This window comes from Podarcis pityusensis, assembly GCF_964106645.2.
Source record: "Podarcis pityusensis genome assembly, chromosome: 17".
Taxonomy (NCBI): domain Eukaryota; kingdom Metazoa; phylum Chordata; class Lepidosauria; order Squamata; family Lacertidae; genus Podarcis; species Podarcis pityusensis.
In genome coordinates this window covers 9,789,009-9,815,666 of record NC_138042.1, presented here as the reverse complement: position 1 = coordinate 9,815,666, position 26,658 = coordinate 9,789,009, and the positions used below count along the sequence as shown (strand labels likewise).

General features: G+C 46.2%; 3 protein-coding genes across 5 annotated transcripts in view; 2 read left to right on the top strand and 1 right to left on the bottom strand.

Annotated features, from left to right (window-relative positions):
- Nucleotides 1-26,658, top strand: part of TSPAN16 (tetraspanin 16) — a 214,771-nt gene that overhangs the window by 86,101 nt on the left and 102,012 nt on the right. The gene's annotated exons all lie outside the window — the stretch shown is intronic.
- On the bottom strand, nt 9,794-25,638 carry TMEM205 (transmembrane protein 205). The gene is made up of 4 exons (XM_080988377.1): nt 25,532-25,638; nt 16,766-16,887; nt 15,384-15,547; nt 9,794-10,486 (listed from the first exon to the last, which is right to left on the bottom strand). The coding sequence occupies exons 2-4, from the start codon at nt 16,863-16,865 to the stop codon at nt 10,184-10,186; spliced, it is 567 nt and encodes a 188-aa protein (XP_080844503.1). The 5' UTR covers nt 16,866-16,887; nt 25,532-25,638; the 3' UTR covers nt 9,794-10,183.
- CCDC159 (coiled-coil domain containing 159) overlaps nt 24,210-26,658 on the top strand; it is a 21,617-nt gene continuing 19,168 nt past the window's right edge. Inside the window, exons 1-2 of one of the 3 annotated variants that reach the window (XM_080988313.1) lie at nt 24,210-24,367; nt 24,881-25,016. Coding sequence is in view for 2 of the 3 variants with exons in the window: in XM_080988311.1 (XP_080844437.1) it covers nt 25,792-25,827 (36 nt within the window). In the remaining variant the exon portion in view is untranslated. Of the gene's footprint in view, nt 24,368-24,880; nt 25,017-25,680; nt 25,828-26,658 lie in introns of those variants that run through there. The other 2 variants (XM_080988311.1, XM_080988312.1) reach the window with 2 other exon arrangements.

Here is a 26,658-nt window from a genome sequence, read left to right as displayed (position 1 = left end):
ACAGAATAAACTACATTTGCTGTGCATTAATGCTCCCCCTGGTATCTCTTGTGGCTCATTCTGCAATAATTGGGTTCTTTAAAGCTCAGCTACCACTGCTGTCAGTCAAATATGACATACATTTGAAGTTTGAGCACCTCTCTTTTTATATTGGGTTTTGTGGTTTCTGATTAAGAATTCTCCCAATTTGGCAGGCCTCTTTCCTGATCCATGAATTCTTTAAACAGCAGAACCCTTGCTAGTATTACTCTTTAGACCCTGTTAGGGGAACGGGTGGCGCTCTGGTCTAAACCACGGAGCCTCTTGGGTTTGCTGATCGGAAGGTCGGTTTGAATCCATGCTGTGGGTTGAGCTCCCGTTGCTCTGTCCCAGCTCCTGCCAACCTAGCAGTTCGAAAGCACGCCAGTGCAAGTAGATAAATAGGCACCACTGTGGCAGGAAGGTAAACAGTGTATCCATGCACTCTGGCACTCGTCACAAGGTCCCGTTGCTTCAGAAGCGGTTTAGTCATGCTGGCCACACGACCCGGAAAGCTGTTTGCGAACAAATGTCAGATCCCCTGGCCCAAAAAGCGAGATGAGCACCACAACCCCATAGTTGCCTTTGACAGGACTTAACCATCCAGGGGTCCTTTACCTTTACCTTTTTTAGACCCTGCCTAAGGAGGTTAGGAAGTCTTAATCTCTGCTAAGGTTTTGTACTGGTTGTGCAAATTGTTAGATTTCAGATTGCATTTGAATTGATTGGGTGGTTTGTTCAGTTAATTATAATTTTTTTTGTTGTTATTCGCTTTGGGCCTTTGCGAAGAAATGTTGATAAATGAAAAAGATGCAGCATGTTCAAGCAACCATTGCCCGTGGTCAGGGAGGGGGATATTGTGACATTCATTCCTTGCATCAGAAATTGCAGCCAGTTCGGTGCTCAGGAGATTTGCACAATCATATCGGATGGAAGAGTTATGCTACCAGTGAATGTATTAATTTTTGGTGCGGTGTTCCAGGAATAAGATGTGATGCACAGACTTCACCTTGCAACATCATCACAGTAGGAAAAGTGTGTGGCCTCTGTGCAGCAAATGGAACACAAAGTGTGCACTGGGCTCTGATCATGACAAAAGATGGTAACCATTCGATCTTATGCATCACTGGGAAGATCAGAGTTCAAATCTTTGCTGGCTCAAGAAGCTTCCTGGCTATAGCTTATCGCTGCTCTTGAGTTATCTGAGGGCCTTCTTCACACATGACATATTTCCTGCCACAGAAGCCGGAAAGAAAGCATCTACAACATGTGACAGTTATACTGTAAAGCTGCTGCAGGCTTTGGCTTCCCAACTTGAGCAATTTCAAAACAGTCACTCAAAAGCCAGCTCTATCATAAGAGGTTGCACACAGAAGACTGGGTAATGCAGGTCTGTCACTGCATTAATAGAGAAATGACTGGTAGAAATGACTTGAAAAGGCATTTCTGGCCTCTTATGGTGTATTCATTTACAGTTTAATATAGATTTGTCCCTATATTAGATCTATTTGGGGATGATAATATATACCGTATTTTTCGCTCCATAAGGCGCACTTTTTTCCTCCTAAAAAGTAAGGGGAAATGTCTGTGCGTCTTATGGAGTGAATGCCTACAGATGGCGGGGGGATCCCACTGCAGTCGCAAGCAGAGGATCCATGGTTCCCCTTCCTTCCCTCCTCCGTGGCTCGCTTTGAAGCAGCAAAGTGGGAGAGGAGAAGAGGTGTAAGTGGCTCCTGTCCAGTTTGGCTGCTTTAAAGCGAGCGTGCTTTTTCCTTCCCTCCCCTTAAACTCCTCTCCTGGATTGTTAGTCGCCTCCTTCTCCACACACCCCACGCGTGCTCCTTGTCCCTTGAGTGCTTTTCCTTCCCTCCCCACTTAAAACGTGGTTACAAAGGACAGATCCACATGGATCCTCAGGATTTTTGCATTGGGTCACCCCAAATTCACTATCTGATCACATAGCATGTCCATGGGTACAGCCTGCACCAAAAAAACACGCACCCACTGTTGCCTGGGGCCGCAATGGTGCAAAAACGTGGTTACAAACACGGATCCACATGGATCCTCAGGATTTTTGCATTGGCATACCCCAAACTCACCGTCAAATCACATGTCTGTGGCCACAGCATGAACCACAAAAATCATACATCCACTGTTTCGTTCAGAATATTTTTTTCCTTGATTTCCTCCTCTAAAAACTAGGTGTGTCTTATACAGTGGTGCCCCGCAAGACGAATGCCTCGCAAGACGAAAAACTCGCTAGACGAAAGGGTTTTGCGTTTTTTGAGCTGCTTCGCAAGACGAATTTCCCTATGGGCTTGCTTCGCAAGACGAAAACGTCTTGCAAGTTTGTTTCCTTTTTCTTAACACCGTTAATACAGTTGCGACTTGACTTCGAGGAGCAACTCATAGCACGCGGTGTGGTAGCCTTTTTTGAGGTTTTTGAAGACTTTGGTGATTTTTGAAGCTTTTCCAAAACTTTCCCGACACCGTGCTTCGCAAGACGAAAAATTTGCTAGACGAAAAAACTCGCGGAACGAATTAATTTCGTCTTGCGAGGCACCACTGTGGTCCGGTGCGTCTTATGGAGCGAAAAATGCGGTACATTTCAACCAGCTTACAATGTTGCTAGGGTTTTCTACTGCATTGTCCTCTGTGTTATCACACAACTCAGTGAGTTTGTGTGTGCCAGACTCCAATACATTCTTGGATCCAATAAGTGTCAGAATTTAATCAAGGCTCGGGGTGTTTAACTGGGTACCAGCCACTTAATCCCTGGACGCAGCAAACAAAATTTTCAGTGCAGACTGAAAGTACTCAAATTGGCATAGGGGAAAAAATTCAACTCTGACGTTTGCTGGAAAACCCGCATCACTGCATACATCCCAATATTTTTCATATTTAGAAACTTGACCTACAAATGATGGGCAAATGTTTTATTGAAAACTTTATTAGTATGAATTCACTTTTGATAGTGTGCAAACAATCATCTGCTTTGTATAGTGATAAAACACAGCAAACAATGCATAGAGGAATGGGTGAAATGAATCCCTTTGCTCCATAGCAAAAAATGATTTCCTAATTCAGGGCAGTGGGGACAGGGACCACCAACAATCACAGAATAGTGCCAAGGCAAGCACACTCATTGGTACTGCACACTTTCACACAAAAGAAAGAGGAACACTTCTCTGTGTTTTCCATGTTGTAAATTACTTGTTTGCTTGTTATCTACTGTTTCCTCATTGGGAGCAAATGGTTAGGAAATGGATCTCTCCTTCAAAGCCTCTCATGGGACTCCTCCAGGCAACATATTTCATCAGCATTCATCCTGATTTGCTTGTACAAAGCTTACGTGGTGTCTAGACTATGTCTGGGCCTTCACTGAGCACCCGTTCTGATTTGTTTAAAGGGTGGCTTTATGACAATGAGCATTCCTTCTAATTTGCTTACTAATTTACTGTAAATGCCTTCCCATAAGTCATTAGTTCTCTCCCCACCCCCGTTTTCATCCCATGCACCTCTTAGCTTGGGAGTGTACACCTCCAATTCCTTATTCTTTTCTGCATATTTTGGCTACTATTTGTGTGAGCAAACAGCCCTAACTGTTGGGGAAAAGCACCAAGGCAAAAGCCAGCTCCAGATGGCTGGAATGCAAAACAGGTTTGCAGATGTACTGTTGGAGAAAGGGTGGAGCCTATTCTCTGTACTGAGCACCGGATGTTAGCTCAGTGTGTCATATGACCTGTGCTGGAAGTACAGGGGAGGAGTTGTGACTCTTCTGATGAAGACTGAAGGGTGCAGACGCATTTCTATGTACTGTTGAGTGACAGGAATAAAACATGTAGAAAGGACTCCTGTCTGTCTCATTTCCCCTCCCTGGGGAGAATGCAGGGAGGGAGAGAAGCAGAGAGAAGCAGAGGGTGTGTTCTTCTCACGACTAATGAGAAGAATCGCCGGGTTTGTTTACCTAGCCTGCCGGGGTCGCAGACGGACGGTAAACACACAGTATCTCGCTCAATTGCCTCGGGGGAGGCCAGGTACCTCTGCCTGTGAGCTGAAGATACTGTGTCTCACCCAAGAAAAGCACCGAGTCAGGTGTAATTCGTTGGCATCTCGTAAAGGGTGCTCTCCTAGAGGTACGGATGTAAGATTCGGCATGGCCCCAAGTGTATTGTGGGGTTCACACCCCCAGTTCCCTATTTGCTGTTATCGTTCAAGATCACCATGTGTTTTTGAGCAACGCACAAATACAACAGGTTTTTTTATTAATAATTTTATTGTTTATTTAACATAATTGTTACAAAATTTAAGCAAAATATTACAAATACATACATACATATATATTTCTAATAAGCACATATATATGAAAAGGGGGGGGGGGAGTTCTCCCAAATTTATTCTACAAATATCTCAATATGAAAATAGTAATAAAATTTCATTGATTAACTTCCATCACTTACACTGTACTTCCTATATACATTTTAAGCAAGATTGTATCTGTTATTCCGTATTTTTCGCAATCTCTCACAAATATTCTAATCAATAAGTTTTCTAAATCTCTCATAAATCTATTCTAAACATAACCAATACCTTACATTTAATCCTTGTCTACACAGATAATCATTTAAGCATTTCCATTGTTTCTGGATTATATTTTTTGGTTTTTGTCTTATCAAATCAGTCAACTTTGCTAATTCCAAGTATTTGCATAATTTATTCAACCATTCTTCTTTGGTTGGAATATAATTTCCTTTCCAGTTATACAGTTTTGATTTGAGAAAAGTGTTGTGGATCTCAGTGGACTGCCCCCTGTTCATGGAGATATGATATGGGATAGACCAAAGGTTATTCTGGGGTTGAGGGACATAAATCTCTTTTTTTGAAGTTTTCTAATTGAGTTGTGTCATGCAAAGAAAAAACATGGAACTAGTCACCAGCTGTTTTCAGAGAAACAGGAAATTGTGCCCAGCAGTTGTGATGAATGTGCTGCTATGTATGTGATCGTCCCCACTGCGTTCCATCCATCTCAGATAATCCCCAGGGAAGCAACCGGGAATTTAGCTTTTGCAGCTTCCTCTTACGCAGCGCTAAAGTGCTGCAATCTTTCTTCTTCAGAACTGTCTGCTGTTCAAGGGAACTTACTGGTGGCTGGAGCATAGCTATAGCTAAGGGGAGTGGGGGGGGGGTTGCCGGGTTTTTAGCCCTGGTTGAAGCCTGCAGAGAGCGCCATCGAGGCTCCTGGCATGTGTGTGTGTGTGTGTGTGTGTGTGTGTGTGTTTGAACACAAATGCACATGAGGGTGCCAAACTGGGTCTGTGACCCGGGTGAAATAAAGCCCAGTTTCTGTTTCTTTCCCCCCTTTTTTTATTAACAATTTCAACATAACAAATCATCAAAACAAATCATCTTCATTATTTCCCCCCCATTTCCCCCTCCTCCTTCCCTTCCCCCAAGACTTCCCTCAGCTCCTCTCTCTGATTTCTCAACTTGTGTTATTCTCTGCATACTGTAAAATTGTACATAACCTTTTATTATCTGTCTACTATATAAACCCTCAATAAATTTGTGTATGTTTATTCAAAACCTGCCAAGGAGTCCAGTTCATTTTGCTGTCTTTTTAAACAATTTGTAAAAAGTTCCCATTCTTCTTTAAAGTCACAGTTGTCCTTATCTCGCAGTTTGTATGTCAGTTTCTCCAGTTCTGCATAGTTCATCAATTTCTCTTGCCACTGTTCTTCTGTCGGGGTTTTCTCATTCTTCCATCCTTGTGCCATCAAGACTCTTCCCTCTCTTTCTCCTCTTCTTGCCCAGGGGCAAAACTGGGCAAGAAATGAAGCCCAGTTTCGCCCCTGGGCTGGAAGAGGAGAAAGAGAGGGAAGATGGATTGTTGGTGTGCCTTGCAATGGCAGGCTCTCCCATGCAAACTTGCCTCTGCAGCAAGTACCGTATTTTTTGCTCTATAAGACTCACTTTTCCCCTCCTAAAAAGTAAGGGGAAATGTGTGTGCGACTTATGGAGCGAATGCAAGCTGCGCAGCTATCCCAGAAGCCAGAACAGCAAGAGGGATTGCTGCTTTCACTGTGCAGCGATCCCTCTTGCTGTTCTGGCTTCTGAGATTGAGAATATTTTTTTTCTTGTTTTCCTCCTCCAAAAACTAGGTGCATCTTGTGGTCTGGTGTGTCTTATAGAGCGAAAAATACAGTACTTGAAAGCTTGTCTCACACAGGCTGAGGTGGGCACAGGCTTGTGGGAAAAGGCTGTATTCCCAACGTGTGGCAGGCTTCCCAGAGTTTGCCACCAGTGTCCCTATAAACTAGGAAAGGTGGGAACGTCCCCGAGAGTCAAAGGCCTTTCATTAAAGCTGTCAGGTTTTGCAGACAGGAAGGAAAGACTTTTGCCAGGGCTGATGTGCTAGTGGGATCTGGTAAGCTGCATGGGCCAAGTCAGACAGCGGATGCAGGAAGCATTTCGGGGCAATTGCTTCTGTCAGGAGAGGAGGATGACAGTCCTGGAAGCAGGCAGGGCTGCTAGCCCAGCTGGTGGCAGAAAAGACACGCTTCCCTTTCTGCTTCACTTTGCAGCCGCAGCCCAAATCCAAGCCACAGCTGGGTCTGCAAAGGAAGAATCGAGATCCCAGTGACTTCCAGGTTCCTACTTTCCAGCTGCAATCCAGCGTGTTTTGAACAGGTGTCAGAGAAGGGGTGCCAAATTATACCAGCAACTGGAGTGAAAGAGTCAGGGGTGCGCTCCTGGTTCTTCCTGTTTCAATACGTCCTCAGTGCTGGATTTACGTATAAGCTAAACAAGCTATAGCTTAGGGCCCCACTCCCTTGGGAGCCCCCAAAAAATTTAAAGGGGAAAAACCTGGATGTACATTTCTAAAATAAAAGATAAATAAATAAAATAAAACCTACATACAGCATCAGTGTTTTGTGTTGTATAGGCTCCTATGATGTAAGTAATGGGCCCCGTCTGCTAGCCTGCTCCCTAAAATATCACTGGTTTGCTCATTTCTATATATAGGGTGCCTACATTCTGCATGGACTGGTATATATTTCTTCTTAATTGTATTTCACTATTAATATACTTCTTCTTAATTGTATTTCAGTTCAACAATTACTTTGATAAAATATGTTAAGTTGTGGGTGAACATATCAGACGACACAGCGATTCTTCAAACAGCTCTTGTTATTCACAGGCCAGAACTGAACTGAACTGAAGGGTTCAGCCAGCCTGCTTATATAGAGCTCCACTAGAAAGCAACAGTAACCATTTTCTGTAACTATCCAATCACTGAACATCACTTTCAATCCCTTATTTGCATATGTGGACCTGAGTGAAAACTATCTACAGTACCCCCCTGCTGGGCCAGGGTGAGAACTTCAGTACATAACAAAATACATATTTTGTTAGGTGCAAATGGCTTTAGCCATTTAACCATATAGCATATATTCAACACAAAATCAGCGACAATTTGTTGTTGACAAAGGACAGCTGGACATATAAAGGGCCCCATTACCTTCAGTAGCTTAGGGCCTCATCAAACCTAAATCCGGCCCTGTACGTCCCTGTGGATTTACCTGGCTTGTGCCTGATGTCAGGTGATGGGCAGGTAGGGTGGTCTCCGTGAATTGAGGCCCGGCAGGCCAGAAGTTCCCAACAGCTGTTTTGTGACAAAAAAGGGAAGGAATCCTGCACTTCCAATGGAGAGAGGCTGCGGAAGGAGGCACTCTGGCAACGAAAGACGGCAAGTGTGAACAAGGCTAACAAATGGCTACCAGTCAAAATGGCTACACTCTACCTTGACTGTCAGAGGCCGCATGCTTCTGAATGCCCATGGCTGGGTATCCCAGGTGGGCACAGGGCTGTTGCACTCAGATCCAGCATATAGGCTTTCCCATAGGCATCTGACTGGCCATTAAGAACAAGGAGGCTGGTCGAGATGAGCCACTGGTCTCATCTAATGGGCTCATCCTATGTACATGTAATACTGCCAGAGAGGAATGGCAAGCTAAGATGATTGACTGTGTCGAAATGGCAAAGCTGACTGAAAAGCTCAGGAACCAAGAGGACAAAAACTTTAAAAAAGAAGGGGGGAAATTCGTAATTTATTTAGGAGACCGCTGCAAGCAGATGAAAACATTAGCAGGATTTTAATCCCACTTGTAATGTAACAAATACCATAGATAATGTAGATTGATATATAGATTATGGAATAATATGCAGTTGATAATAAGACCCACAAAGGGGGGGGGGGAGTTGCGAGATTCAGAGTAATCTGTATATATGGATATGTATTTGAATTGTTACAATTTTACATTTGTAAATGCAATAAAAATAATTTCAAAAAAATAGAGGGGCGGGTAGGATAGCTCAATGAAGGCGTCGTAAAGCTTGCATTTGTTTTGCTTAATATATTTGCTAATGATGTACTATAGCTAGCTCTAAGCCCTGTTTGTTCCTCATATAGGATGTTATTTTCATGGAGCCAAAATCTGTCAGTTTGATAAGCGGATGTCTAACTCAAGAGTTTGGAAGGAACATATAGTAAACGATAATTGGGGGCAGGGTATACACTTTCTTACGAATTGGGACGATGATATTCAATCTCCAGCCTGCTGGCATTTGGGCCGTGTTATTTATATACCAGGATGGGTTGCCAGCAATCTGTGTGTGCCGTAAGGAGCTCTCTGGTGGCATACTATTCTCACCTGGTGCAGTTTCAGGCCTTCTATGAGAGATTTGATTTCTGTAGGGGAATACCACTTGCCATTCTGGTAGTTCTGACCAATCAATGGTCATCTCAGTAGCAGCTGGTTCCCTTACCTGCAACATGCAATACCTGGTGTGTTGGTTTTCGGTGCTCACCATCAACTGCCCCCTAATGTAGGTGGACACAAATTTTGGAAGTCTGACATTTTATCAGAAGCACTGCTGAGCCTTTTTTCGGTTTTTAAAGGAGCTCCATGGCTGGAACAAGGATGGGCTGACATTTAAGCGGCCTCTGTTTAGAGGACTTTCAGTAGCTCCAATTAAGTGTTGGAAGTGTAAAGAGAAAGAAGGCACGTTTTATAATATGTGGTGGAATTGTAAAATAATCAAAAACTATTGGGAAATGATAAGAATGTTTACGACAAGGTTTGTTAAAAGACCAGAAGCTTTTTTTGTTAGGCATTGTAGGTCAAGACTTGCCAAAAGTGTGGGGGGAAACTATTTACCGGTATGTATGCTGCAACAGTGGCTAGGATGTTACTAGCCCAAAGTTGGAAAGACAACAAGAAACCAATGAAAGAAGAATGGCAAGAAAAACTGATGGAATATGCTGAAATGGCGAAAATAACTGGAAAATTAAGAGAGAAGGACAATAGAGATTTCAAAAAGGACTGAATCGTTTATGTTGTACTTACAGAAACATCGTAAAGAAGTGGACTCACCAGCAGAGTTTGAGTAAGCATTTGCAATTAAGAAAACAAGCATTAAAAGTACAAGGGTAAGATGTAATAATAGGGAAAATAACAAAATGTAAGGTGTAATTTGAAAAAATATGGTACAAAAATGATAAGAATATAACAATATTTAACTAAAAGATTACAAAATTAAGGTAGAATAAGACAGGCAGGAGAAGCAAATATTTAAAGAACCAGAAGAAGAAGTTGAGGGAAGTCGTGGTTGGGGGGGGGGATTGGTATTTATATATGTATTTTGTGATAATGATATTTGTGTAGGATATAAAACTTAATAAAAACTATTTTTAGAAAATGGCTGCTAGGCAATCTGAGATGCAGAAATAGTAATGGCTTTTATTTATGCAAAAGTGTCCAAAACAATAGCATAGAATCTTAAAGAGTTGGAGGGGACCCAGAGGTCTGGGCACTGAGGAATATGACCAAACAGGCTTTATTCTAGATTGCAACACAGATTATCCAATTCTGTCCTTCAGGGAGAGGGAAAAATCTCGCTGTTTCGGGAGTGGGTAGTTTCCCCCACAACCATTCACTCCAATGAATTGATTTCTGGCTGCTGTCAAACTCCTTCTCTCCAAGTGGTCAATCATAGCTCAGAATACAGGCTGTCATCTTTGCTTCGAGAGAAAGTTCGGTTTTGTGCCTTAGAAAACAATCCTATAGCGACAGGAAGAGCGGATGGGTAGAGCGCCCCCTGCAGTCTAAAGGCTGTCCAGCTGCAGTGCTAGGCATGCCAAATTCACCCCGGTGCAGAAGACGCCGGCCAAGTTGCAGAGAGAGGACAGGCCGTGGAACTTGAAGAACTTTTGGCGCAGGCTCTGGTACTTGGCATCCTTCTCCTTCAGAAGCTGGTAAGCCTCCCGCCGAGCCGACAGCCCCACCTCGTCCCCGAGGCCGTGCTCCCTTTCAATCTCTTGCATCTTGAACATGGTCTTGGTGGTGACTTGGGAGAGCCAGGAAGCATTGGAAGCTGCCAGAATGAGGCCAATAAAAAAGGACACAATCTGCAGAGGAGATACAAGGTATACCGTGACCTTTTCTGGAATTCTGGGGTAAAACCAGGGTGGATAAAAATCAATTATTATTTTTTTAAAAAAAACATCATGAAGATTTTTTTAATTAATTCATTTTTTAAATTTAATTCAATTTTTTTAATTTAAATCAGATTTTTAAAATTTAATTCAGTTTTTTTTATTTAAATCAGATTTCTTAAAAATTTAAAGTGGATTTTTAAATAGAATGCTTTTGGTCATGTAATGGTTCCTAAGGGGGTTGCTTGAGCGTAAGCAGGTGCCTATCTTCCTGGCTGGGTGCAAACACCTGGCTGGGTTGCCGAAGTGAACCTCCTCTGTCCGGACAGCCACTCACCCGTGGCTGTCTCAATTGCTGGCAGAATCCGGCTTCATTATTATCAGATAATGGAGGCCTACAATTTGGACAAGAAAATCGGCTTCCAGGTGGAAAAATCAAAATTAGAAACAGAATTGTTAGAACCCAAAACTAAAATTTTGTCAAAGATGTATAACTTGCTGTTGAAATGGAATACTCAGGATGAAACGGTGAAATCTGCTATGATTAAATGGGCACAAGATGTTGGACATAATATTATGTTTGCTGACTGGGAACAGTTGTGGATCACAGGTATGAAGTTTATGGCATGTAATGCCTTAAGAGAGAATATAATGAAAATGATATACAGGTGGTACATAACCCCAGTCAAGCTTGCAAAAATCTATCATGTGCCTGATAATAAATGTTGGAAATGTAAAGAAACTGAAGGTACATTTTTTCAGCTTTGGTGGACGTGCCCAAAGATTAAGGCTTTCTGGGAGATGATATATAATGAACTAAAAAAGGTATTTAAATATACCTTCTTGAAGAAACCAGAGGCCTTTCTCCTGGGCATAGTCGGCCAATCGGTGTTAAAAAAGGACAGAACTTTCTTTATGTATGCTACAACAGCAGCAAGAATACACATTGCAAAGCATTGGAAGACACAAGATTTACCCACACTGGAGGAATGGCAGATGAAATTAATGGACTATATGGAATTGGCAGAAATGACTGGCAGAATCCGTGACCAGGGAGAAGAGTCGGTGGAAGAAGATTGGAAGAAATTTAAAGACTATTTACAGAAATATTGTAAAATTAATGAATGTTAGAATGATGTTGGATTGAAGTTAAGTGGTTTCTAGCTGTATAGGTACAAAAGAATATGGAAAAATTGGTTCTTAATATGTAAAAATCTAACGTTACAATATATCAAGACTAAGGATTAGGATTAAAAAGGAGGGAAAGGAATTGTTGGATTAACAAATTGAATTAGAATACAAAAGAGGGAGGTATGAGGAGATCCGGGAAACAAGTAAACGTAAAAGAAGTGAGGAAAAGATGGAATTGTTTTTAACTGTTTTTTCTTTTTTTTCTACTTTGTATTTTTCCTTTTTATTGTTATTTTTTTTTATTAATGTGATCTTTTTTCCCTTTGAAACTTTAATAAATATTATTTAAAAAAAAACAAAAAAAAAACAATTGATGGCAGAATCCGTGAGTGGGCGTTTCTTAAACTTCTTCCAGCAAAGAAGTTCTTTGACGCTTAGACTCTGCCTACCCTCTCTGCGCGGAAGCCTTCTGCGCCGGGAGGGCGTGGGCAACGGAGGACCCCTACTCTCCCCGCTGGTCCCAGGCAAGGAGTCATGGGACCGCCTCGCCACTTCCCCCACTTGCCCCCCTTCTCCACTGGTGCTACGCTGATTCTCTTCCCCAGAAGATGGGCTGCTTCTCCCGATCCCTGGACGCCCTCTGGAATCCCTCTGGCTTTCGCGCTCTCCCTCCAGTACTGATGGCAGTTCCCTGACAGGTCATGTCACAGGAAACAACGTGGAAGGTCAAGTCCACCACGATAAGGAACAGATGGAAAAACCCTATCTTCAATGGATAAAAACTACTGGAACAAAAGACATTCGGTGGAGACTAAAGACGCTATGCCCATGGCTGAGGATAATAGTTTGAACCCTTCCAATGGATATGGGGGGGGGGGAGGGAAAGGAGAAAATTGTACAGGAAATTTAAAATTGGAAGGAGATAATATAATGTATGTAAAAATCCCAAACTCGAATAAAACTTCAAAAAAGAAAGAAAGAAAGAAAGAAAGAAAGAAAACAAAAATTAAAAATAAAATGCTTTTGGAGGAAAAATCTTTCTAAAGATAGTTTTCTATTTAAGTTACATTATAGTCCAAAGGCTGTTCACCAGGAAATAAGGATATGTTTAAGTTTTTCATGCGTGCTAAAACTCAGGATAAGTTTTTTTGTTTTAATTGTTTAACCACATCAGTTAACAAACATGGAGACATATTCTATAATGTTATTGCTTTAGTTAAATAAATTGATTAAATTGTTCTTAAGGAAATGATTATTTTTCTCCTTCCAATAAAGTACAGCAGAAAAGCTGTCCAAATATATACGGCTAATTTATTAAACCTCACAATAATTTCATAATTATCGTTCTGTGTATTTCTAATAGCATAACCTGGGCATGTACAACATGTCGATTGACTGGCGGAACCTGAGACTGATTATGGTCAATCGCAACGCTCCTGGTTTTTGACCCGGAAAGCTGAATGTGGACAAACACCGGCTCCCTCGGCCTGAAAGCGAGATGAGCGCCGCAACCCCATAGTCACCTTTGACTGGACTTAACTGTCCAGGGGTCCTTTACCTTTTACCTATGGCTCCTATCTGGTAGATCAATAGTCCTACCTCCTGTCCTCTAAAAGGATAGGCTGTACTTCAATGCCTTACCAACAAAGAGATTCCATGGCCACTCTGAACAGGTTTTTCCAGAGCTGGACTGCTCACATTTCTTCCTGATGCTCTCGGGTTTAAGAAACGGGGAGGTAGCTGTTCATGAAACCGACTGTGTCTTGAGTAGCTGCAGCACACAAGGTAAAAACTGCTCCTCTTCCTCACATCAGCCTTCCAGATACAAAGGACTGCTTTCCTTGCTGGAATGTTATACAGTGGTAAAGGTAAAGGGACCCCTGGCCATTAGGTCCAGTCGTGACCGACTCTGGGGTTGCGGCGCTCATCTCGCTTTATTGGCCGAGGGAGCTTCTGGGTCATGTGGCCACCATGACTAAGCCGCTTCAGGCGAACCAGAGCAGCGCACAGAAACACCGTTTACCTTCCCGCTAGAGTGGTACCTATTTATCTACTTGCAATTCGTGCTTTTGAACTGCTAGGTTGGCAGGAGCAGGGACCGAGCAACAGGAGCTCACCCCATCGCGGGGATCCAAACTGCTGACCTTCTGATCGGCAAGCCCTAGGCTCTGTGGTTTAACCCACAGCACCACCTGCATCCCTGTATACAGGGTACCTTGGGTTAAGTACTTAATTCGTTCCGGAGGTCCGTTCTTAACCTGAAACTGTTCTTAACCTGAAGCACCACTTTAGCTAATGGGGCCTCCCGCTGCCGCCGCACCGCAGGAGCACAATTTCTGTTCTCACCCTGAAGCAAAGTTCTTAACCCGAGGTACTATTTCTGGGTTAGCAGAGTCTGTAACCTGAAGTGTATGTAACCTGAGGTACCACTGTGTTTTGTTTCCCACCTTCCTCATATGACACAATAGTCTTTATGGTAAATGATGTTCTAAGATTGAATTACAAATAATTTTAAAGTGTTTGGGGGTGGGCAGAGGTTTATGTAGCAGCAGGGTTGAATAAGGAGGAGTAGATTTCAGGTTCCTTTATAAATATAAAACTTTTTAATGCATCGTGATTGCCTTAGGCGAGGGGTCAGCAACCGAGGGCCCATGGGCCACAAGCGGCCCATGGGGGTCGTTTAACCGGCCCCCGAGCCGCCCCCAAACTGGGCCGCCTGCTTGGTGAGTCCCCGCCCACTGTGCTAAACTGGCGCAGCGCGGCACAGGGACTCGCTTCCGCGGTGCCGAAAATCACGTCTGCACAGACACTGGAAATCGCGGGCGTGATCTGGCCCATGGAGGGATCTGCGCTGGAGTGAACTGGCCCAGGCGAGGTAAACCTTGCCGACCCCTGCCTTAGGCCTAAGCCTGCCTGCACTGTGATGGAACTAGGGAGGCAGGAAGAACACGGAGAAATCCTGCAAAGGATCACAGGACAGAAAGGCCTTGCAGGGTGAGGGAAATTCCATACGAAATACGAATGAAGGAAAGACGAGGTCTTCTAAAAGACACACATTGAACAGTGAAGTGGCCAGGTTTATTCCACAGAGGAAGGCATTTTCGCAGCATCAACACTGGCTTGTAGGTTTGAGGGGCTCACGCCTTCAAACTGTAGGTGTCAGGTGTGTGTGCAGGAGCCAGGCCCTGTGACCAATAGGACTCTGCAGGACTGGGGCCTTCCTAAGTTTGTTCTGAAGAGGCAAGGCGCGGCCACATAGGTGAGGCAGATTGGTAACTCACAGCACCTGGTGGCAAGACCTGGGAAGGGATATAAGGTCAGCATTTTCCCTTCAGCTCTTTGCCACAGCAACACATTCCCTGCCTTGGACTCCTTGCTTCTTGATCCTCGGACCCCTGACTTTGTGACTCCTTGCTTCTTGATCCTCGGACCCCTGCCTTCGTGACTCCTTGCTTCCTTACCCTCTGACCCTTGGCTTCTTGACTCCAAGCTCTCTGACCCTCAGACTCTTGGCTTTCTGACTCCTGGTTTCTGGACTCCCATTCCTGCTCTCATCCCGCCATCTTGCCCCTGGTCCCGACATCCCCAGCCAGGACTTCAATCGCCCGTGAACTGGACCGTGACAGAAGGTCCATAGCTGACTTGTGACGTTCTCAAGAAGCTACATGAAGGAGCACTTCCTGCCCACAGGCCCCAAACGAAAAGCTGCAATATTTGTAGATGACTGGTTGGTACCTACCTGGACTGTATCCCAGGCGCTGAGAAGCTCCCGCGGGTGGTACGAAGCGAAGATGGCCAGGTTGAGGAAGGTGCAGCCAAGCAGGGTGTAGAAATAGAAAGGAAACAGCTTGCTTTGCACCAGGCCAAAGGTATGGCGGCTCACACCCCGGAAGAGAACAAACCCTGCGCAGGCGAGAGAAGGGAGTGGGTTACAGCAGGTGGACAAAGGGCTCGTCCACACTTCCAATTGTCCTGTGCCTGGAGACCACAGGTCCGAGCGATTCTTCGCTTGTCCTCTGCTTTTCTAGGCAGGTGTCCGAGCGATTCTGCCTTTGCCTCGCTGCTTGCCCCCAGAAAACCTGCTATTTAGTGCTACATTGGAACAAACAGCAGTCCGTGGAAAAGCCAGTGGCTGCCCCCCCCCCCCCCCCGATTCAGCGCTAAACCAAATGGCAAAGCCAGGGCCGGATTTAGGTTTGATGAGGCCCTAAGCTACTGAAGGTAATGGAAGCCTTTATATGTCCAGCTCTCCTTGGTCAACAACAAATTGTTGCTGTTTTTCATGTTGAATATATGCTATATGGTAATTTATGGACCTAATAGGTATCTAAAGCCATTTGCACCTAACAAAATATGTATTTTATCAAAGTAATTGTTGAACTGAAATACAATTAAGAAGTATATTAATAGTGGAAATAATTATTAAGCTCTAACTTAAAATGATTTTTTATTCCTAACAAACTTAGTAATGCAAACACGTTGGCATTTGGCAATAACAAAAGTTCCTTTAGAAACACAATTTACAAAGACTCATCTAGTCTCTAGAAACCTGCTATAACATGAAATAATAATAGGTGTAAATATACGATGCAAACTACTAATAATTCTAAATAGCAGAACGTAGGCACCCTATACTGTATATAGAAATGAGCAAACCAGTGAAATTTAACGGAACTGGCTAGCAGGCGGGGCCCATGACTTACATCATAGGAGCCTATACAATACAAAACACTGTTGCTGTATGTAGGTTTTATTTTGTTTTTTTAATCTTATATTTTGGAAATGTACATTCAGTTTTTTTCCTTTAATTTTTTTTTTGGAGGCCCCCCAAGAGAGTGGGGCCCTTAGCTATAGCTTGTTTAGCTTATACGTAAATCCGGCACTGGGCAAAGCAGCAGGGCAAACAAAGGTGTGAATAAACTCCGAGTTTGTGCACAACAGGATCTGAAATGAATGCGTTACAGCAGCCTTCTCCAGCAGTTGCTTTGTAGTCCAAATTGGAGGGCACCAGGTTAGGAAGAGCTGCATTGGAGAAAAGGATCCGAGGAGCACATACCATTTCCTCCCCGGGCAGGCTAAAAATTCAAGTAAGCTTTGTCCCACCCCCCTGGGGAAACGTACCTGCAATAAAGGTAACCCATATCTGCATCCCCCAGGCTGTGGAGAGCACAAAAAGCTGGATGATTTTGACATAGCTGCTCGGCTCCCCCTCTGTTGCCATCTCTGCAGTAAGAGACCTAAGACTGGGCAGAGAGAAACAGAGATGATTGTGATAATCATAATAATAATTTATTATTTATACCCCACCTATCCGGCTGGGTTTCTCCAGCCACTCTGGGTGGCTCCCAGCAGAACACCAAAAACACAATAAAACATCAAACATAAAAAACTCCCCTAAACAGGGCTGCCTTCAGATGCCTTCTAAAAGTTGTTTATTTCCTTGACATCTGATGGGAGGGCGTTCCACAGGGCAGGTGCCACTACCAAGAAGGCCCTCTGCCTGGTTCCCTGTAACCTCACTTCTCTCAGTGAGGGAACCGCCAGAAGGCCCTCGGAGCTGGATCTCAGTGAACGATGGGGGTGGAGACGCTCCTTCAGGAATGAGAACAGCAGTACAGTGGTGCCTCTGGTTAAGAACTTAATTCGTTCTGGAGGTCCGTTCTTAACCTGAAACTGTTCTTAACCTGCTGCGCGATTTCTGTTCTCATCGTGAGGTAAAGTTCTTAACCTGAGGTACTACTTCAGGATTAGTGGAGTCTGTAACCTGAAGCGTCTGTAACCCGAGGTACCACTGTAAATGAATAGGACATACGGACCTTCTCCCCTCTCCCTCTCTCTCTCTCTCTGTGTGTTTTATGGTCATCACAGCAGTCCACCTTGGGAACTTGGCTGACCTTAGCCTGACCACAGAAGGATGGCAGTCAGCTCCAGAAATTAACAGGGTCAGAAATACTCAAAAGAACTCAGGACATGGAACCTCAAGAAACATCTAGAAAGGGATTCTGGCAAGTCTCAATCAGCCTAACATAATGGTGTCGGAGGCAGAATGCCTCTGAGTATCCGCTGCGAGGAGCCACAGGGAAGGAGAGGGCAGTTGGACCCACATCCTGTTTATGCGCTCCCCATAAGCATTTGGTTGGTCCATGCGAGAACAGGATGCTTGGGCTAGAGGGAGCTCTTGGCTGGACCCAGCAGGCTCTTCTCGCGTTCTTAACACCGTTGCCATGGATGGAAATGAAGGAAGCAGGGAACAGGTCAGTTCAACAGGGCAGCCTTATGCATTGTGACAGCTTTCACAGATATTAGCACAATGTCCTTCATCTTTCTCTTCAGCCCCAGCCCAAAGACAGCAGGAAACTCTTACTCAGACGACTCCTTTGCTCTCTGGCAAGATGAGCCATAATCAGTATAAAGTTGTTGTGCTCTAAAAGTGCATTGCTCTTTGTGCTATGGCAAGCCAAGATAGGGGGATATGGTTAGTTGCAACACAGGAAATACCCCATGAATCAAAACACAAGAGCTTAAAAATATATACACAATTCCTGATAAGAGAGGAAGATGAGCAGAGACTACTAGGGATATATAATTTGAATGCGCTGTACAGTGGTACCTTGGGTTAAGTACTTAATTCGTTGCGGAGGTCCGTTCTTAACCTGAAACTGTTCTTAACCTGAAGCACCACTTTAGCTAATGGGGCCTCCTGCTGCCGCTGTGCCGCTGGAGCACAATTTCTGTTCTCATCCTGAAGCAAAGTTCTTAACCCGAGGTACTATTTCTGAGTTAGCGGAGTCTGTAACCGGAAGCGTCTGTAACCTGAAGCGTATGTAACCCGAGGTACCACTGTATATCAAGACTATCCAAGGAATCAGCAACAGTACAGAAGTTCTTTCAATATTTTGGTTAATTATTGCAACTGTTTTTCTCCTCGTTTATTTTATTTTCAACACGTTGGCTCGAAGAACAGATGTTTCTGTTTTTGTATGTTTTACTGAGCTGTGAATCACGTATTGTAATGGCACTGGGAAGGAAATCATCCGCTCACATCATGCTAACAGTATTAAAAATCATTAGCATTTGAAAAACAAACGCTCAGAAGGCCTGGGTAAGTTTCTACTGCCTTCCCCACACTGTTCCAAACGGCAGCTGGCAGAAGGTGATAAGAGGAGATGGGAGAGGCCAGAACCCACACAGGAGTCACGTGCAAAGCGATCTGGTCTTGTGTTTACTGAAAGCAGTTGTGCCACAGCGACCAAGTTTGAATTTCACCTCTGCCATGATCTCGCCAGGTGGTCTTAGGCAAGCTCCCCTCCCCACCCCCAGCCTCAGTCCCCTTCCACCATCCAGCATTCAAAATTTGCCAGGGGCGTTTTGCACTTGGCTATTGCCCACTTGTGACCAAGTGAGGATGCCTGGGCGCCAAGATGGCGCCTGACGTCTCCACCATCTGGAGCTATGCATGCCTGGGGATCCTTGGATCTTGACTGTTTTCACACACTAGCAACACATCCTGTAGAATTCCGTCTGTGAGATTTCATCTGTACAATTGGAATGTCGGGAACCAAAAAGTTGTTATTGAAATGACGACTTTCGAACCATCTGGCCCCCAAATGGCAACTAGGCATTGCGTTTTGGTGACAGTAACCCTGGTTTTAAGGAGCCATTATATCTGAATTTCTTTTCTTGTACATAATTTTTATTAAATTTTCTGTTTTACAATTTAAAGTACCGTATTTTTCGCTCTATAGGACGCACCGGACAATAGGATGCACCTTGTTTTAGAGGGGGGAAAACAAGAAAAAAAATTCTCCCCCTCTCTGCCCAGCGCCCCTTCAGCGAAGCGGCAGGAGGCGCTGCGCAGAGAGGGGGAGAATTTTCCCTCTCTTGTTTTCCCCCTCTAAAACAAGGTGCCATTCAAGGTGTGTTCAGTCGCCTTCAGGCGGCTACCTTGGAAGCCTGGAGAGCAAGAGGGGTAGGTGCCCACCGACCCCTCTCGCTCTCCAGGCTTCAGGTTCCTTTCGACCTGCTCTTTGGGGCTGGCAGGAGGAAGCCCACCACCAGCCCCAAAGAGCAGGTCAGGGAGCGGGGAAAGGCGCGTAGCGGAGAGGCTCCTGCCATAGCCGTGCGTCACCTCTCCAGCCGGGAGAGGGTCGCGGGGGGGCTGCTTTAGCCGCGCGCGCTCTCCCGGCTGGAGAGGTGGTGCGCGGCTAAAGAGGCTCCTGCCATAGCTGCCCGTCACCTCTCCAGCCGGGAGAGGGTCGCGGGGGGCTTCTTTAGCTAAAGAAGCCCCCCGCGACCCTCTCCCGGCTGGAGAGGTGGTGTGCGGCTAAAGAGGCTCCTGCCATAGCCACCCGTCACCTCTCTAGCCGGGAGAGGGTCCCGGGGGGCTTGTTTAGCTAAAGAAGCCCCCCGCGACCCTCTCCCGGCTGGAGAGGTGGTGTGCGGCTAAAGAGGCTCCTGCCATAGCCACCCGTCACCTCTCCAGCCGGGAGAGGGTCCCGGGGGGCTTGTTTAGCTAAAGAAGCCCCCCGCGACCCTCTCCCAGCTGGAGAGGTGGTGTGTGGCTAAAGAGGCTCCTGCCATAGTCGCGCGTCACCTCTCCAGCCGGGAGAGGGTCCGGGGGGGGGCTTGTTTAGCCGCGCGCGCGCTCTCCCAGCTGGAGAGGTGAGGCGCGGCTATAGAGGCTCCTGCCATAGTCGCGCGTCACCTCTCCAGCCGGGAGAGGGTCCAGGGGGCTTGTTTAGCCGCGTGTGCGCTCTCCTGGCTGGAGAGGTGACGCGCGGCAATAGAGGCTCCTGCCATAGTCGCGCGTCACCTCTCCAGCCGGGAGAGGGTCCCGGGGGGCTTGTTTAGCCGAACGCACGCTCTCCCGGCTGGAGAGGTGAGGCGCAGCTATAGAGGCTCCTGCCATAGCCGCCCGTCACCTCTCCAGCCGGGAGAGGGTCGCGGGGGGCTTCTTTAGCCGAGCGCACGCTCTCCCGGATGGAGAGGTGGTGTGCGGCTAAAGAGGCTCCTGCCATAGCCGCGCGTCACCTCTCCAGCCGGGAGAGGGTCGCGGGGGGCTTCTTTAGCCGAGCGCACGCTCTCCCGGATGGAGAGGTGGTGTGCGGCTAAAGAGGCTCCTGCCATAGCCGTGCGTCACCTCTCCAGGTGGGAGAGGGTCGCGGGGCTATGGCTTCTTCGCTCCATAGGACGCACACACATTTCCCCTTCATTTTTGAAGGGGAAAAAGTGCGTTATATAGAGCGAAAAATACGGTACTCATTTTTACATCCTTAAGATATCTACGACTTCCCTTCTTCGCTTTCCATGGTTCATTTTAAATATCATAAATCCCTGCATATTTATAAAAACTATACCATTCACTATTCCATTAAGGCATCCATCAAAACTTATTAACACTGTTGAATTTATCTTAATGCTGCCAGCGCTTTCAGCTGTACACAATTATTTCCCATATATTCAATAAACGTTTTCCAGTCTTCTCTAAACGTATGTTCTTCTTGTTCTCTTATTCTATATGTTAAGTCTGCAAGCTGCGCGTACTCTGTCAACTTAAGTTGCCCTTCTTTGGTTGGGACCTTGCTCGTTTTTCATTTTTGGGCTAACAAAACACGGGCGCAGTAGCGGCATACATAAATTACCTTTTTTGACACCTGGGAATTTCAGTCTGAATTATCCCCAACAGAAAGGACTCTGGGGTTTGGGGGGGGGGAGAAAGTACTTTTAAACATTTTTTTCAATTCGTTATGAGTCATTTCCCAATACTCTTTTACCCTTTTACAAGTCCACCACATATGAAAGAACGTTCCCTTATTATATCTTAATTTCTTAATCCATGGAATGGGGATAATAAGACTGACTAACTTCACAATATGGGAGATGTGAAGTACTTTAAATACTCAAAAGCAGAGCAGACTCAAGGCATTTTGCAGACCCTGACCATGCTATGCTCCTGAACTGGTTGCGAGTCGGAAGGCATTGTTTTATGGTCGCTCCACTCATACCTGTATGGCTGGCCTTAGAAAACAGGGTGCCACAGGGCACTGTTTTGTCTCCAGTGCCACTATATGAAGTCACTGGGCGCAGCCATCAGGAGGTTTCGGGAATGGTGTCACCCGTGTGTGCTGATGACACCAGCTCTAGTGGTAGCCTCACATTTAGACTACTGTAATGTGTGCTTCGTGGGGCTTCCCTTGTGGCTGTTCTGGAGAGTCTGCAGCTGGCGCAGAATGCCGCAACCTAGCTGGTAAGCAGAGCCCATTATCGATCACCTATTACACCAACATTACAGGATCTGTCACAGTGGCCGGCTCTTAACCACCAATCCAGTCTTAAGATCCTGGATGAGGGTGGCGCTGTGGGTTAAACCACAGAGCCTAGGACTTTCCAATCAGAAGGTCAGCGGTTCGAATCCCTGCGATGGGGTGAGCTCCCGTTGTTCGGTCCCTGCTCCTGCCAACCTAGCAGTTTGAAAGCACGTCAAAATGCAAGTAGATAAATAGGTACCGCTCCGGTGGGAAGGTAAATGGTGTTTCCGTGCGCTGCTCTGGTTTGCCAGAAGCGGCTTAGTCATGCTGGCCACATGACCCGGAAGCTGTACGCCGGCTCCCTCGGCCAGCAAAGTGAGATGAGCACCACAACCCCAGAGTCGGTCACAACTGGACCTAATGGTCAGGGGTCCCTTTACCTTTACCCTCATATAAAGCCTTCTTACCCGAAACAGGCAGTACCCTCCTCCCCTCCATTGTAAGGGCATGTAGCTGAACAAGTGGTTCTACCACAGCTGGATGATTGGGGTAAAACAGTGTTCAAAACTCCCATTCTAGGCTCATTTTGCGACAGGGAATTTCACGAGTGTGAGCAATTTTTGAGCTCTGGGTGCAGTACTGCGCCTAAGATTTCAGAGTAAAACTGCAGAGTGGAAGAAAAGGACTTTTTTCTGCCTCCCCGCTTCCAGCTACTCTCTGAAGACCGGAGAAGAGAGCCTCTTAAGAATATTGGGAGGATGGGCAGGGGAAGGACTGGACCATGTGAAAAATGAAGTTAATATTTTAGCTGCAGTTTGTTCATTTCCAGCTTTGTGTTCTCGTTATAAAAAAGCACGCCTTGGCATTCCGTTGCTGCGTCCATAACCCAGGTTTGAGGTGCCATTTAGCTCCTAGCTTTCATGTCTCAGTTTCTAACCCTGGGGTACCATGGAGGCAGGCCTTTTCTGTGGTGGCCCCAATGCTGTGGAATAGTCTCCCTGCTGAAAGGCCCCATCAGTTCTGTCTGAAAGAAGATGTAGCGCTTCGGACAAGCATTACCCTCACCTTGTGCACGAACTTCCTATCTTAATTGTTTTAACCACTTGTTTTAGCTGTTCTAATTGTTACGTCGTATGATAATGGCCTACCCTACTTTTTAATGAAGGGCACTTATTTTAACGAATTAGTTTTATTGTGCATTTGAATTACATGCTGCTCTATTTTTTGTAATTGCTTTTATAGTAAACCTCGTAGGAGCCATTTGGGCAAGTAAGCCTTATATAGATCCATTATCAAGACAGTGTTCCACTCGTCCCATTCAATATACTGGTGCATCCTGGAGGGACACACAAGGGAGGGAAGCAGTCCAGCTTACTGGGCATGCCATGTCGCAGACGCCGCTCTGCCCAACACTCCACCCTTGCTCCCCTGCCCCCCCAAGGCAGCCCCCCAACTCAACCTCATGGGAGTCCAGCTCTGCCAAAAGCACAACACAAATGCAAGCCTGACTGAGTTTCACGTGACTCACTCCCAACAGCCCACACTGCCTCCAAAAGCCTTTGCTCTTTTCTCCTAAGGGAGGTCTGGATGGTGCCCAAAATGCAGTTTTGTAGAATCCCAGGATTCCGCAATTGCTTTTCCACTTCAAAACAAAACAAAAACACCACTGGAGGTCAGCCAGAGCTGTTCCGTTCCCAGCTCAAAACTGTATGTTTACTCCAAAGTCAGATCTGTTGTGTTCAAGGAAACCAAGCAATATGACTTTTTTGAAAGCACATTTTCCTCCTCAAACAACGCAGACACAACCATAGTTGTGATTCCCAGCAATCCTTAACAAACTACAGTTCACAGAATCCTTTGAGGGGGAAGCATGTGCTTTGAAGTGTGTACACCATGGGTAGGCAAACTAAGGCCCAGGGGCCGGATCCGGCTCAATCACCTTCTAAATCCGGCCTACAGACGGTCCGAGAATCAGCGTGTTTTTACATGAGTGGAATGTGTCCTTTTATTTAAAATGCATCTCTGGGTTATTTGTGGGGCATAGGAATCCGTTCATTTCCCCCCCCAAAATATAGTCCGGCCCCCCACAGGGTCTGAGGGACAGTGGACCAGCCCCCTGCTGAAAAAGTTTGCTGACCCCTGGTTTACACAAACCTTGCTGCCTGGCAGGGGGTGAAGAGGCGGACAGCCCCAGGGTTATAGAAGTCTGCTGGAACGGATCCCAGGGGTCCTGGCCAGTTGCTCCCTTCTGGCCCTCCTCACCCAAGGGTGCTGTGTTTCCTGTGCAGGGCGCATGGCAGTGAGTGGGACGGAAGGGATGGGGATAAAGTCCAAAAGCAAAGGGCAGACACTTTCCTGCATGCCAGGAGCACAAAGGAAGGTGGTGGGCTGGCAGGTGGGAACATAGGAGCCAAATCCTAGGGGCTGGGGTGTCTTCTCCTCTCCCCAAAAGTTAATGGACACTGCCATTCAAATGGTACGTGTGTGCTATGTCATGTGATCAATTCTGCGATGATTACCTGCTGTCCCCCAATATTTTATTCAAGTTAACACCCCCTTGTGGGAGGTTGCCAACTCATTCTATAGCAGTAAACGAAATGGGGTTAAGACCCGCTTTTGCTGTATTTTAATCTTGTTTTTAAGTTGTATTCATTCAGCCTGGTTTTTATTATTGCTTGTTAGCCGCCCTGAGCCTGGCCTTGGCTGGGGAGGGCGGGGTATAAATAAAATTTATTATTATTATTACAGTGGTACCTCGGGTTAAGTACTTAATTCGTTCCGGAGGTCCATTCTTAACCTGAAACTGTTCTTAACCTGAAGCACCACTTTAGCTAATGGGGCCTCCTGCTGCCGCTGCGCCGCCAGAGGACGATTTCTGTTCTCATCCTGAAGCAAAGTTCTTAACCTGAGGCACTATTTCTGGGTTAGCGGAGTCTGTAACCTGAAGCGTATGTAACCCGAGGTACCACTGTAATGCCACCACGAACAGGAGGCGCCAGTAGCCGTCCGGTCGTTACGAAACCCATCTCGTGTCAGCGGAGGCAAGATCCTGCTATTTCAGCGAGGCTTACTCCAGAGAAAGCGCAAACAACACAACACCAGGACGGCAGCTCAAGCCTCTGGCGGTATTTGCAAGAAAGACGCGTGTCGAGCGTTGGAAGGAAGCGGGCCGGGCTGCTGGCCTGCGGGAGTACGAAATGCAAAGGGGGGGGGGGGGTTCTGTTGGAAAACCCCTCCCACCGCACCGCGGGGGGCAGGGTTGCCAACTTGAATTAAATGAAATATTGGGGCGGCCCAGTTAAACCCCGCCCCGCACAATCGATCTCAAGACGAGGTGCAGCCCCCTCCAATTTTTTTATATGGGGGTGTGCGTGCAAAGACCCTTCGGCCCCTAGGAACTGGCTTCTCTGGGTGGAGGGGAGAGAGGGAAAAGGGGCTTCCATGTTCCTGCAGCCCCCGTCCCAACAGTAGCATTTGCATCGGAAGGAGGCGGGAGGGAAATCGGGGGTGGGGTCGTTGGAACTCCCCGCCACCCCCTAATAAAAAAGACGGGGTGAGATAGGAAAAGGGGGGCTTCGATGCTCTTGCACCCCCGCCCCGTCCCCTTCCACGCCGGACCCCGAGATCGCGCCTCCCCTACCTGATGCGCTTCTTCCGCCCTGGCGGCCGAGCTCCTCCGCAGCACGGTAACCAAGACTCCGCCCCACGGAGGCGGATCGCAATTGGGGGTGTGTGGCTGTGCTAAACAGTAGCGTCATGAAGGGAGGCGAGGCCACGAGGGGCCACGCCCCTTTGTTACACGCCGGGAGGCGGCGCGTGGGATCCTACGGGCTGCGCTCAGGCAGCTGATGTCTGCGCCCGGCAGGGCAAAGTGGAGGGCGCTCGGGGCAGAGCCGCGCGATGGACTCGAGAGAGGAGGTGGTGTTGGCCACGACGGTAAAAGAGGGGGAGATGGGGTGGGAAAGAATAGCATCCGCCGGGGGCAGGGTACCTGGGGGGCCAGAATCGGCGCAGGATCCGGATCAAGGGGCGCTCTCCTCCCGAAGCTCTGAGCATCATGTCCATTCCAGGCACTCGGCCAGCCATGGAAGCTGGTGGTGGTTGGGAAAGTATCTTTTTGGGAAAGTACTTTCCAAAACATACATACACAAGAACAACAACAACACACAAACACACAAAAAAGAGTCCTTTTCGTTAGGGATAATTCAGATGGAAATTCCCAGGTTTCAAAAAAAAAAGGCTATTTATGTATGCCGCTACTGCGCCCGTGTTTTGTTAGCCCCTAAATGTTAAAACGAGCGATGTCCCAACTAAAGAAGAATGGCAACTTAAACTGATGGAATCGGTGCAGCTGGCAGACTTAACTTATAGAATAAGAGGACAAGAAGAACATACATGTAAAGAAGACTGGAAAACGTTTATTGAATATGTGGGAAATAATTGTGTACGTTTGAAAACGTTGGCAGCGTTAAGATAAGTTCAACAGTGTACCATAAATATGTTTTTGTGGATTTAACAATGGATTACTGAATGGTTTAGTTTATGTAAAATATGCAGGGATCTATGGCGTGCAAATTGAACCGTGGAAGGAGGAGAAGGGAAGCCACTGATATTTTAAGGTTGCTCAAATGAATAGTCTAAAATGTAAAATAGAAAAACTTAATACAAATTATACACCCCGCCCCCAAAAGGAATCTGCTTCTGGTTGGAAGAGGCACCTGACCAAGGCAGCTGCTGCCTCCTTGCCTGTTTCAGGCGGTTTTAAGA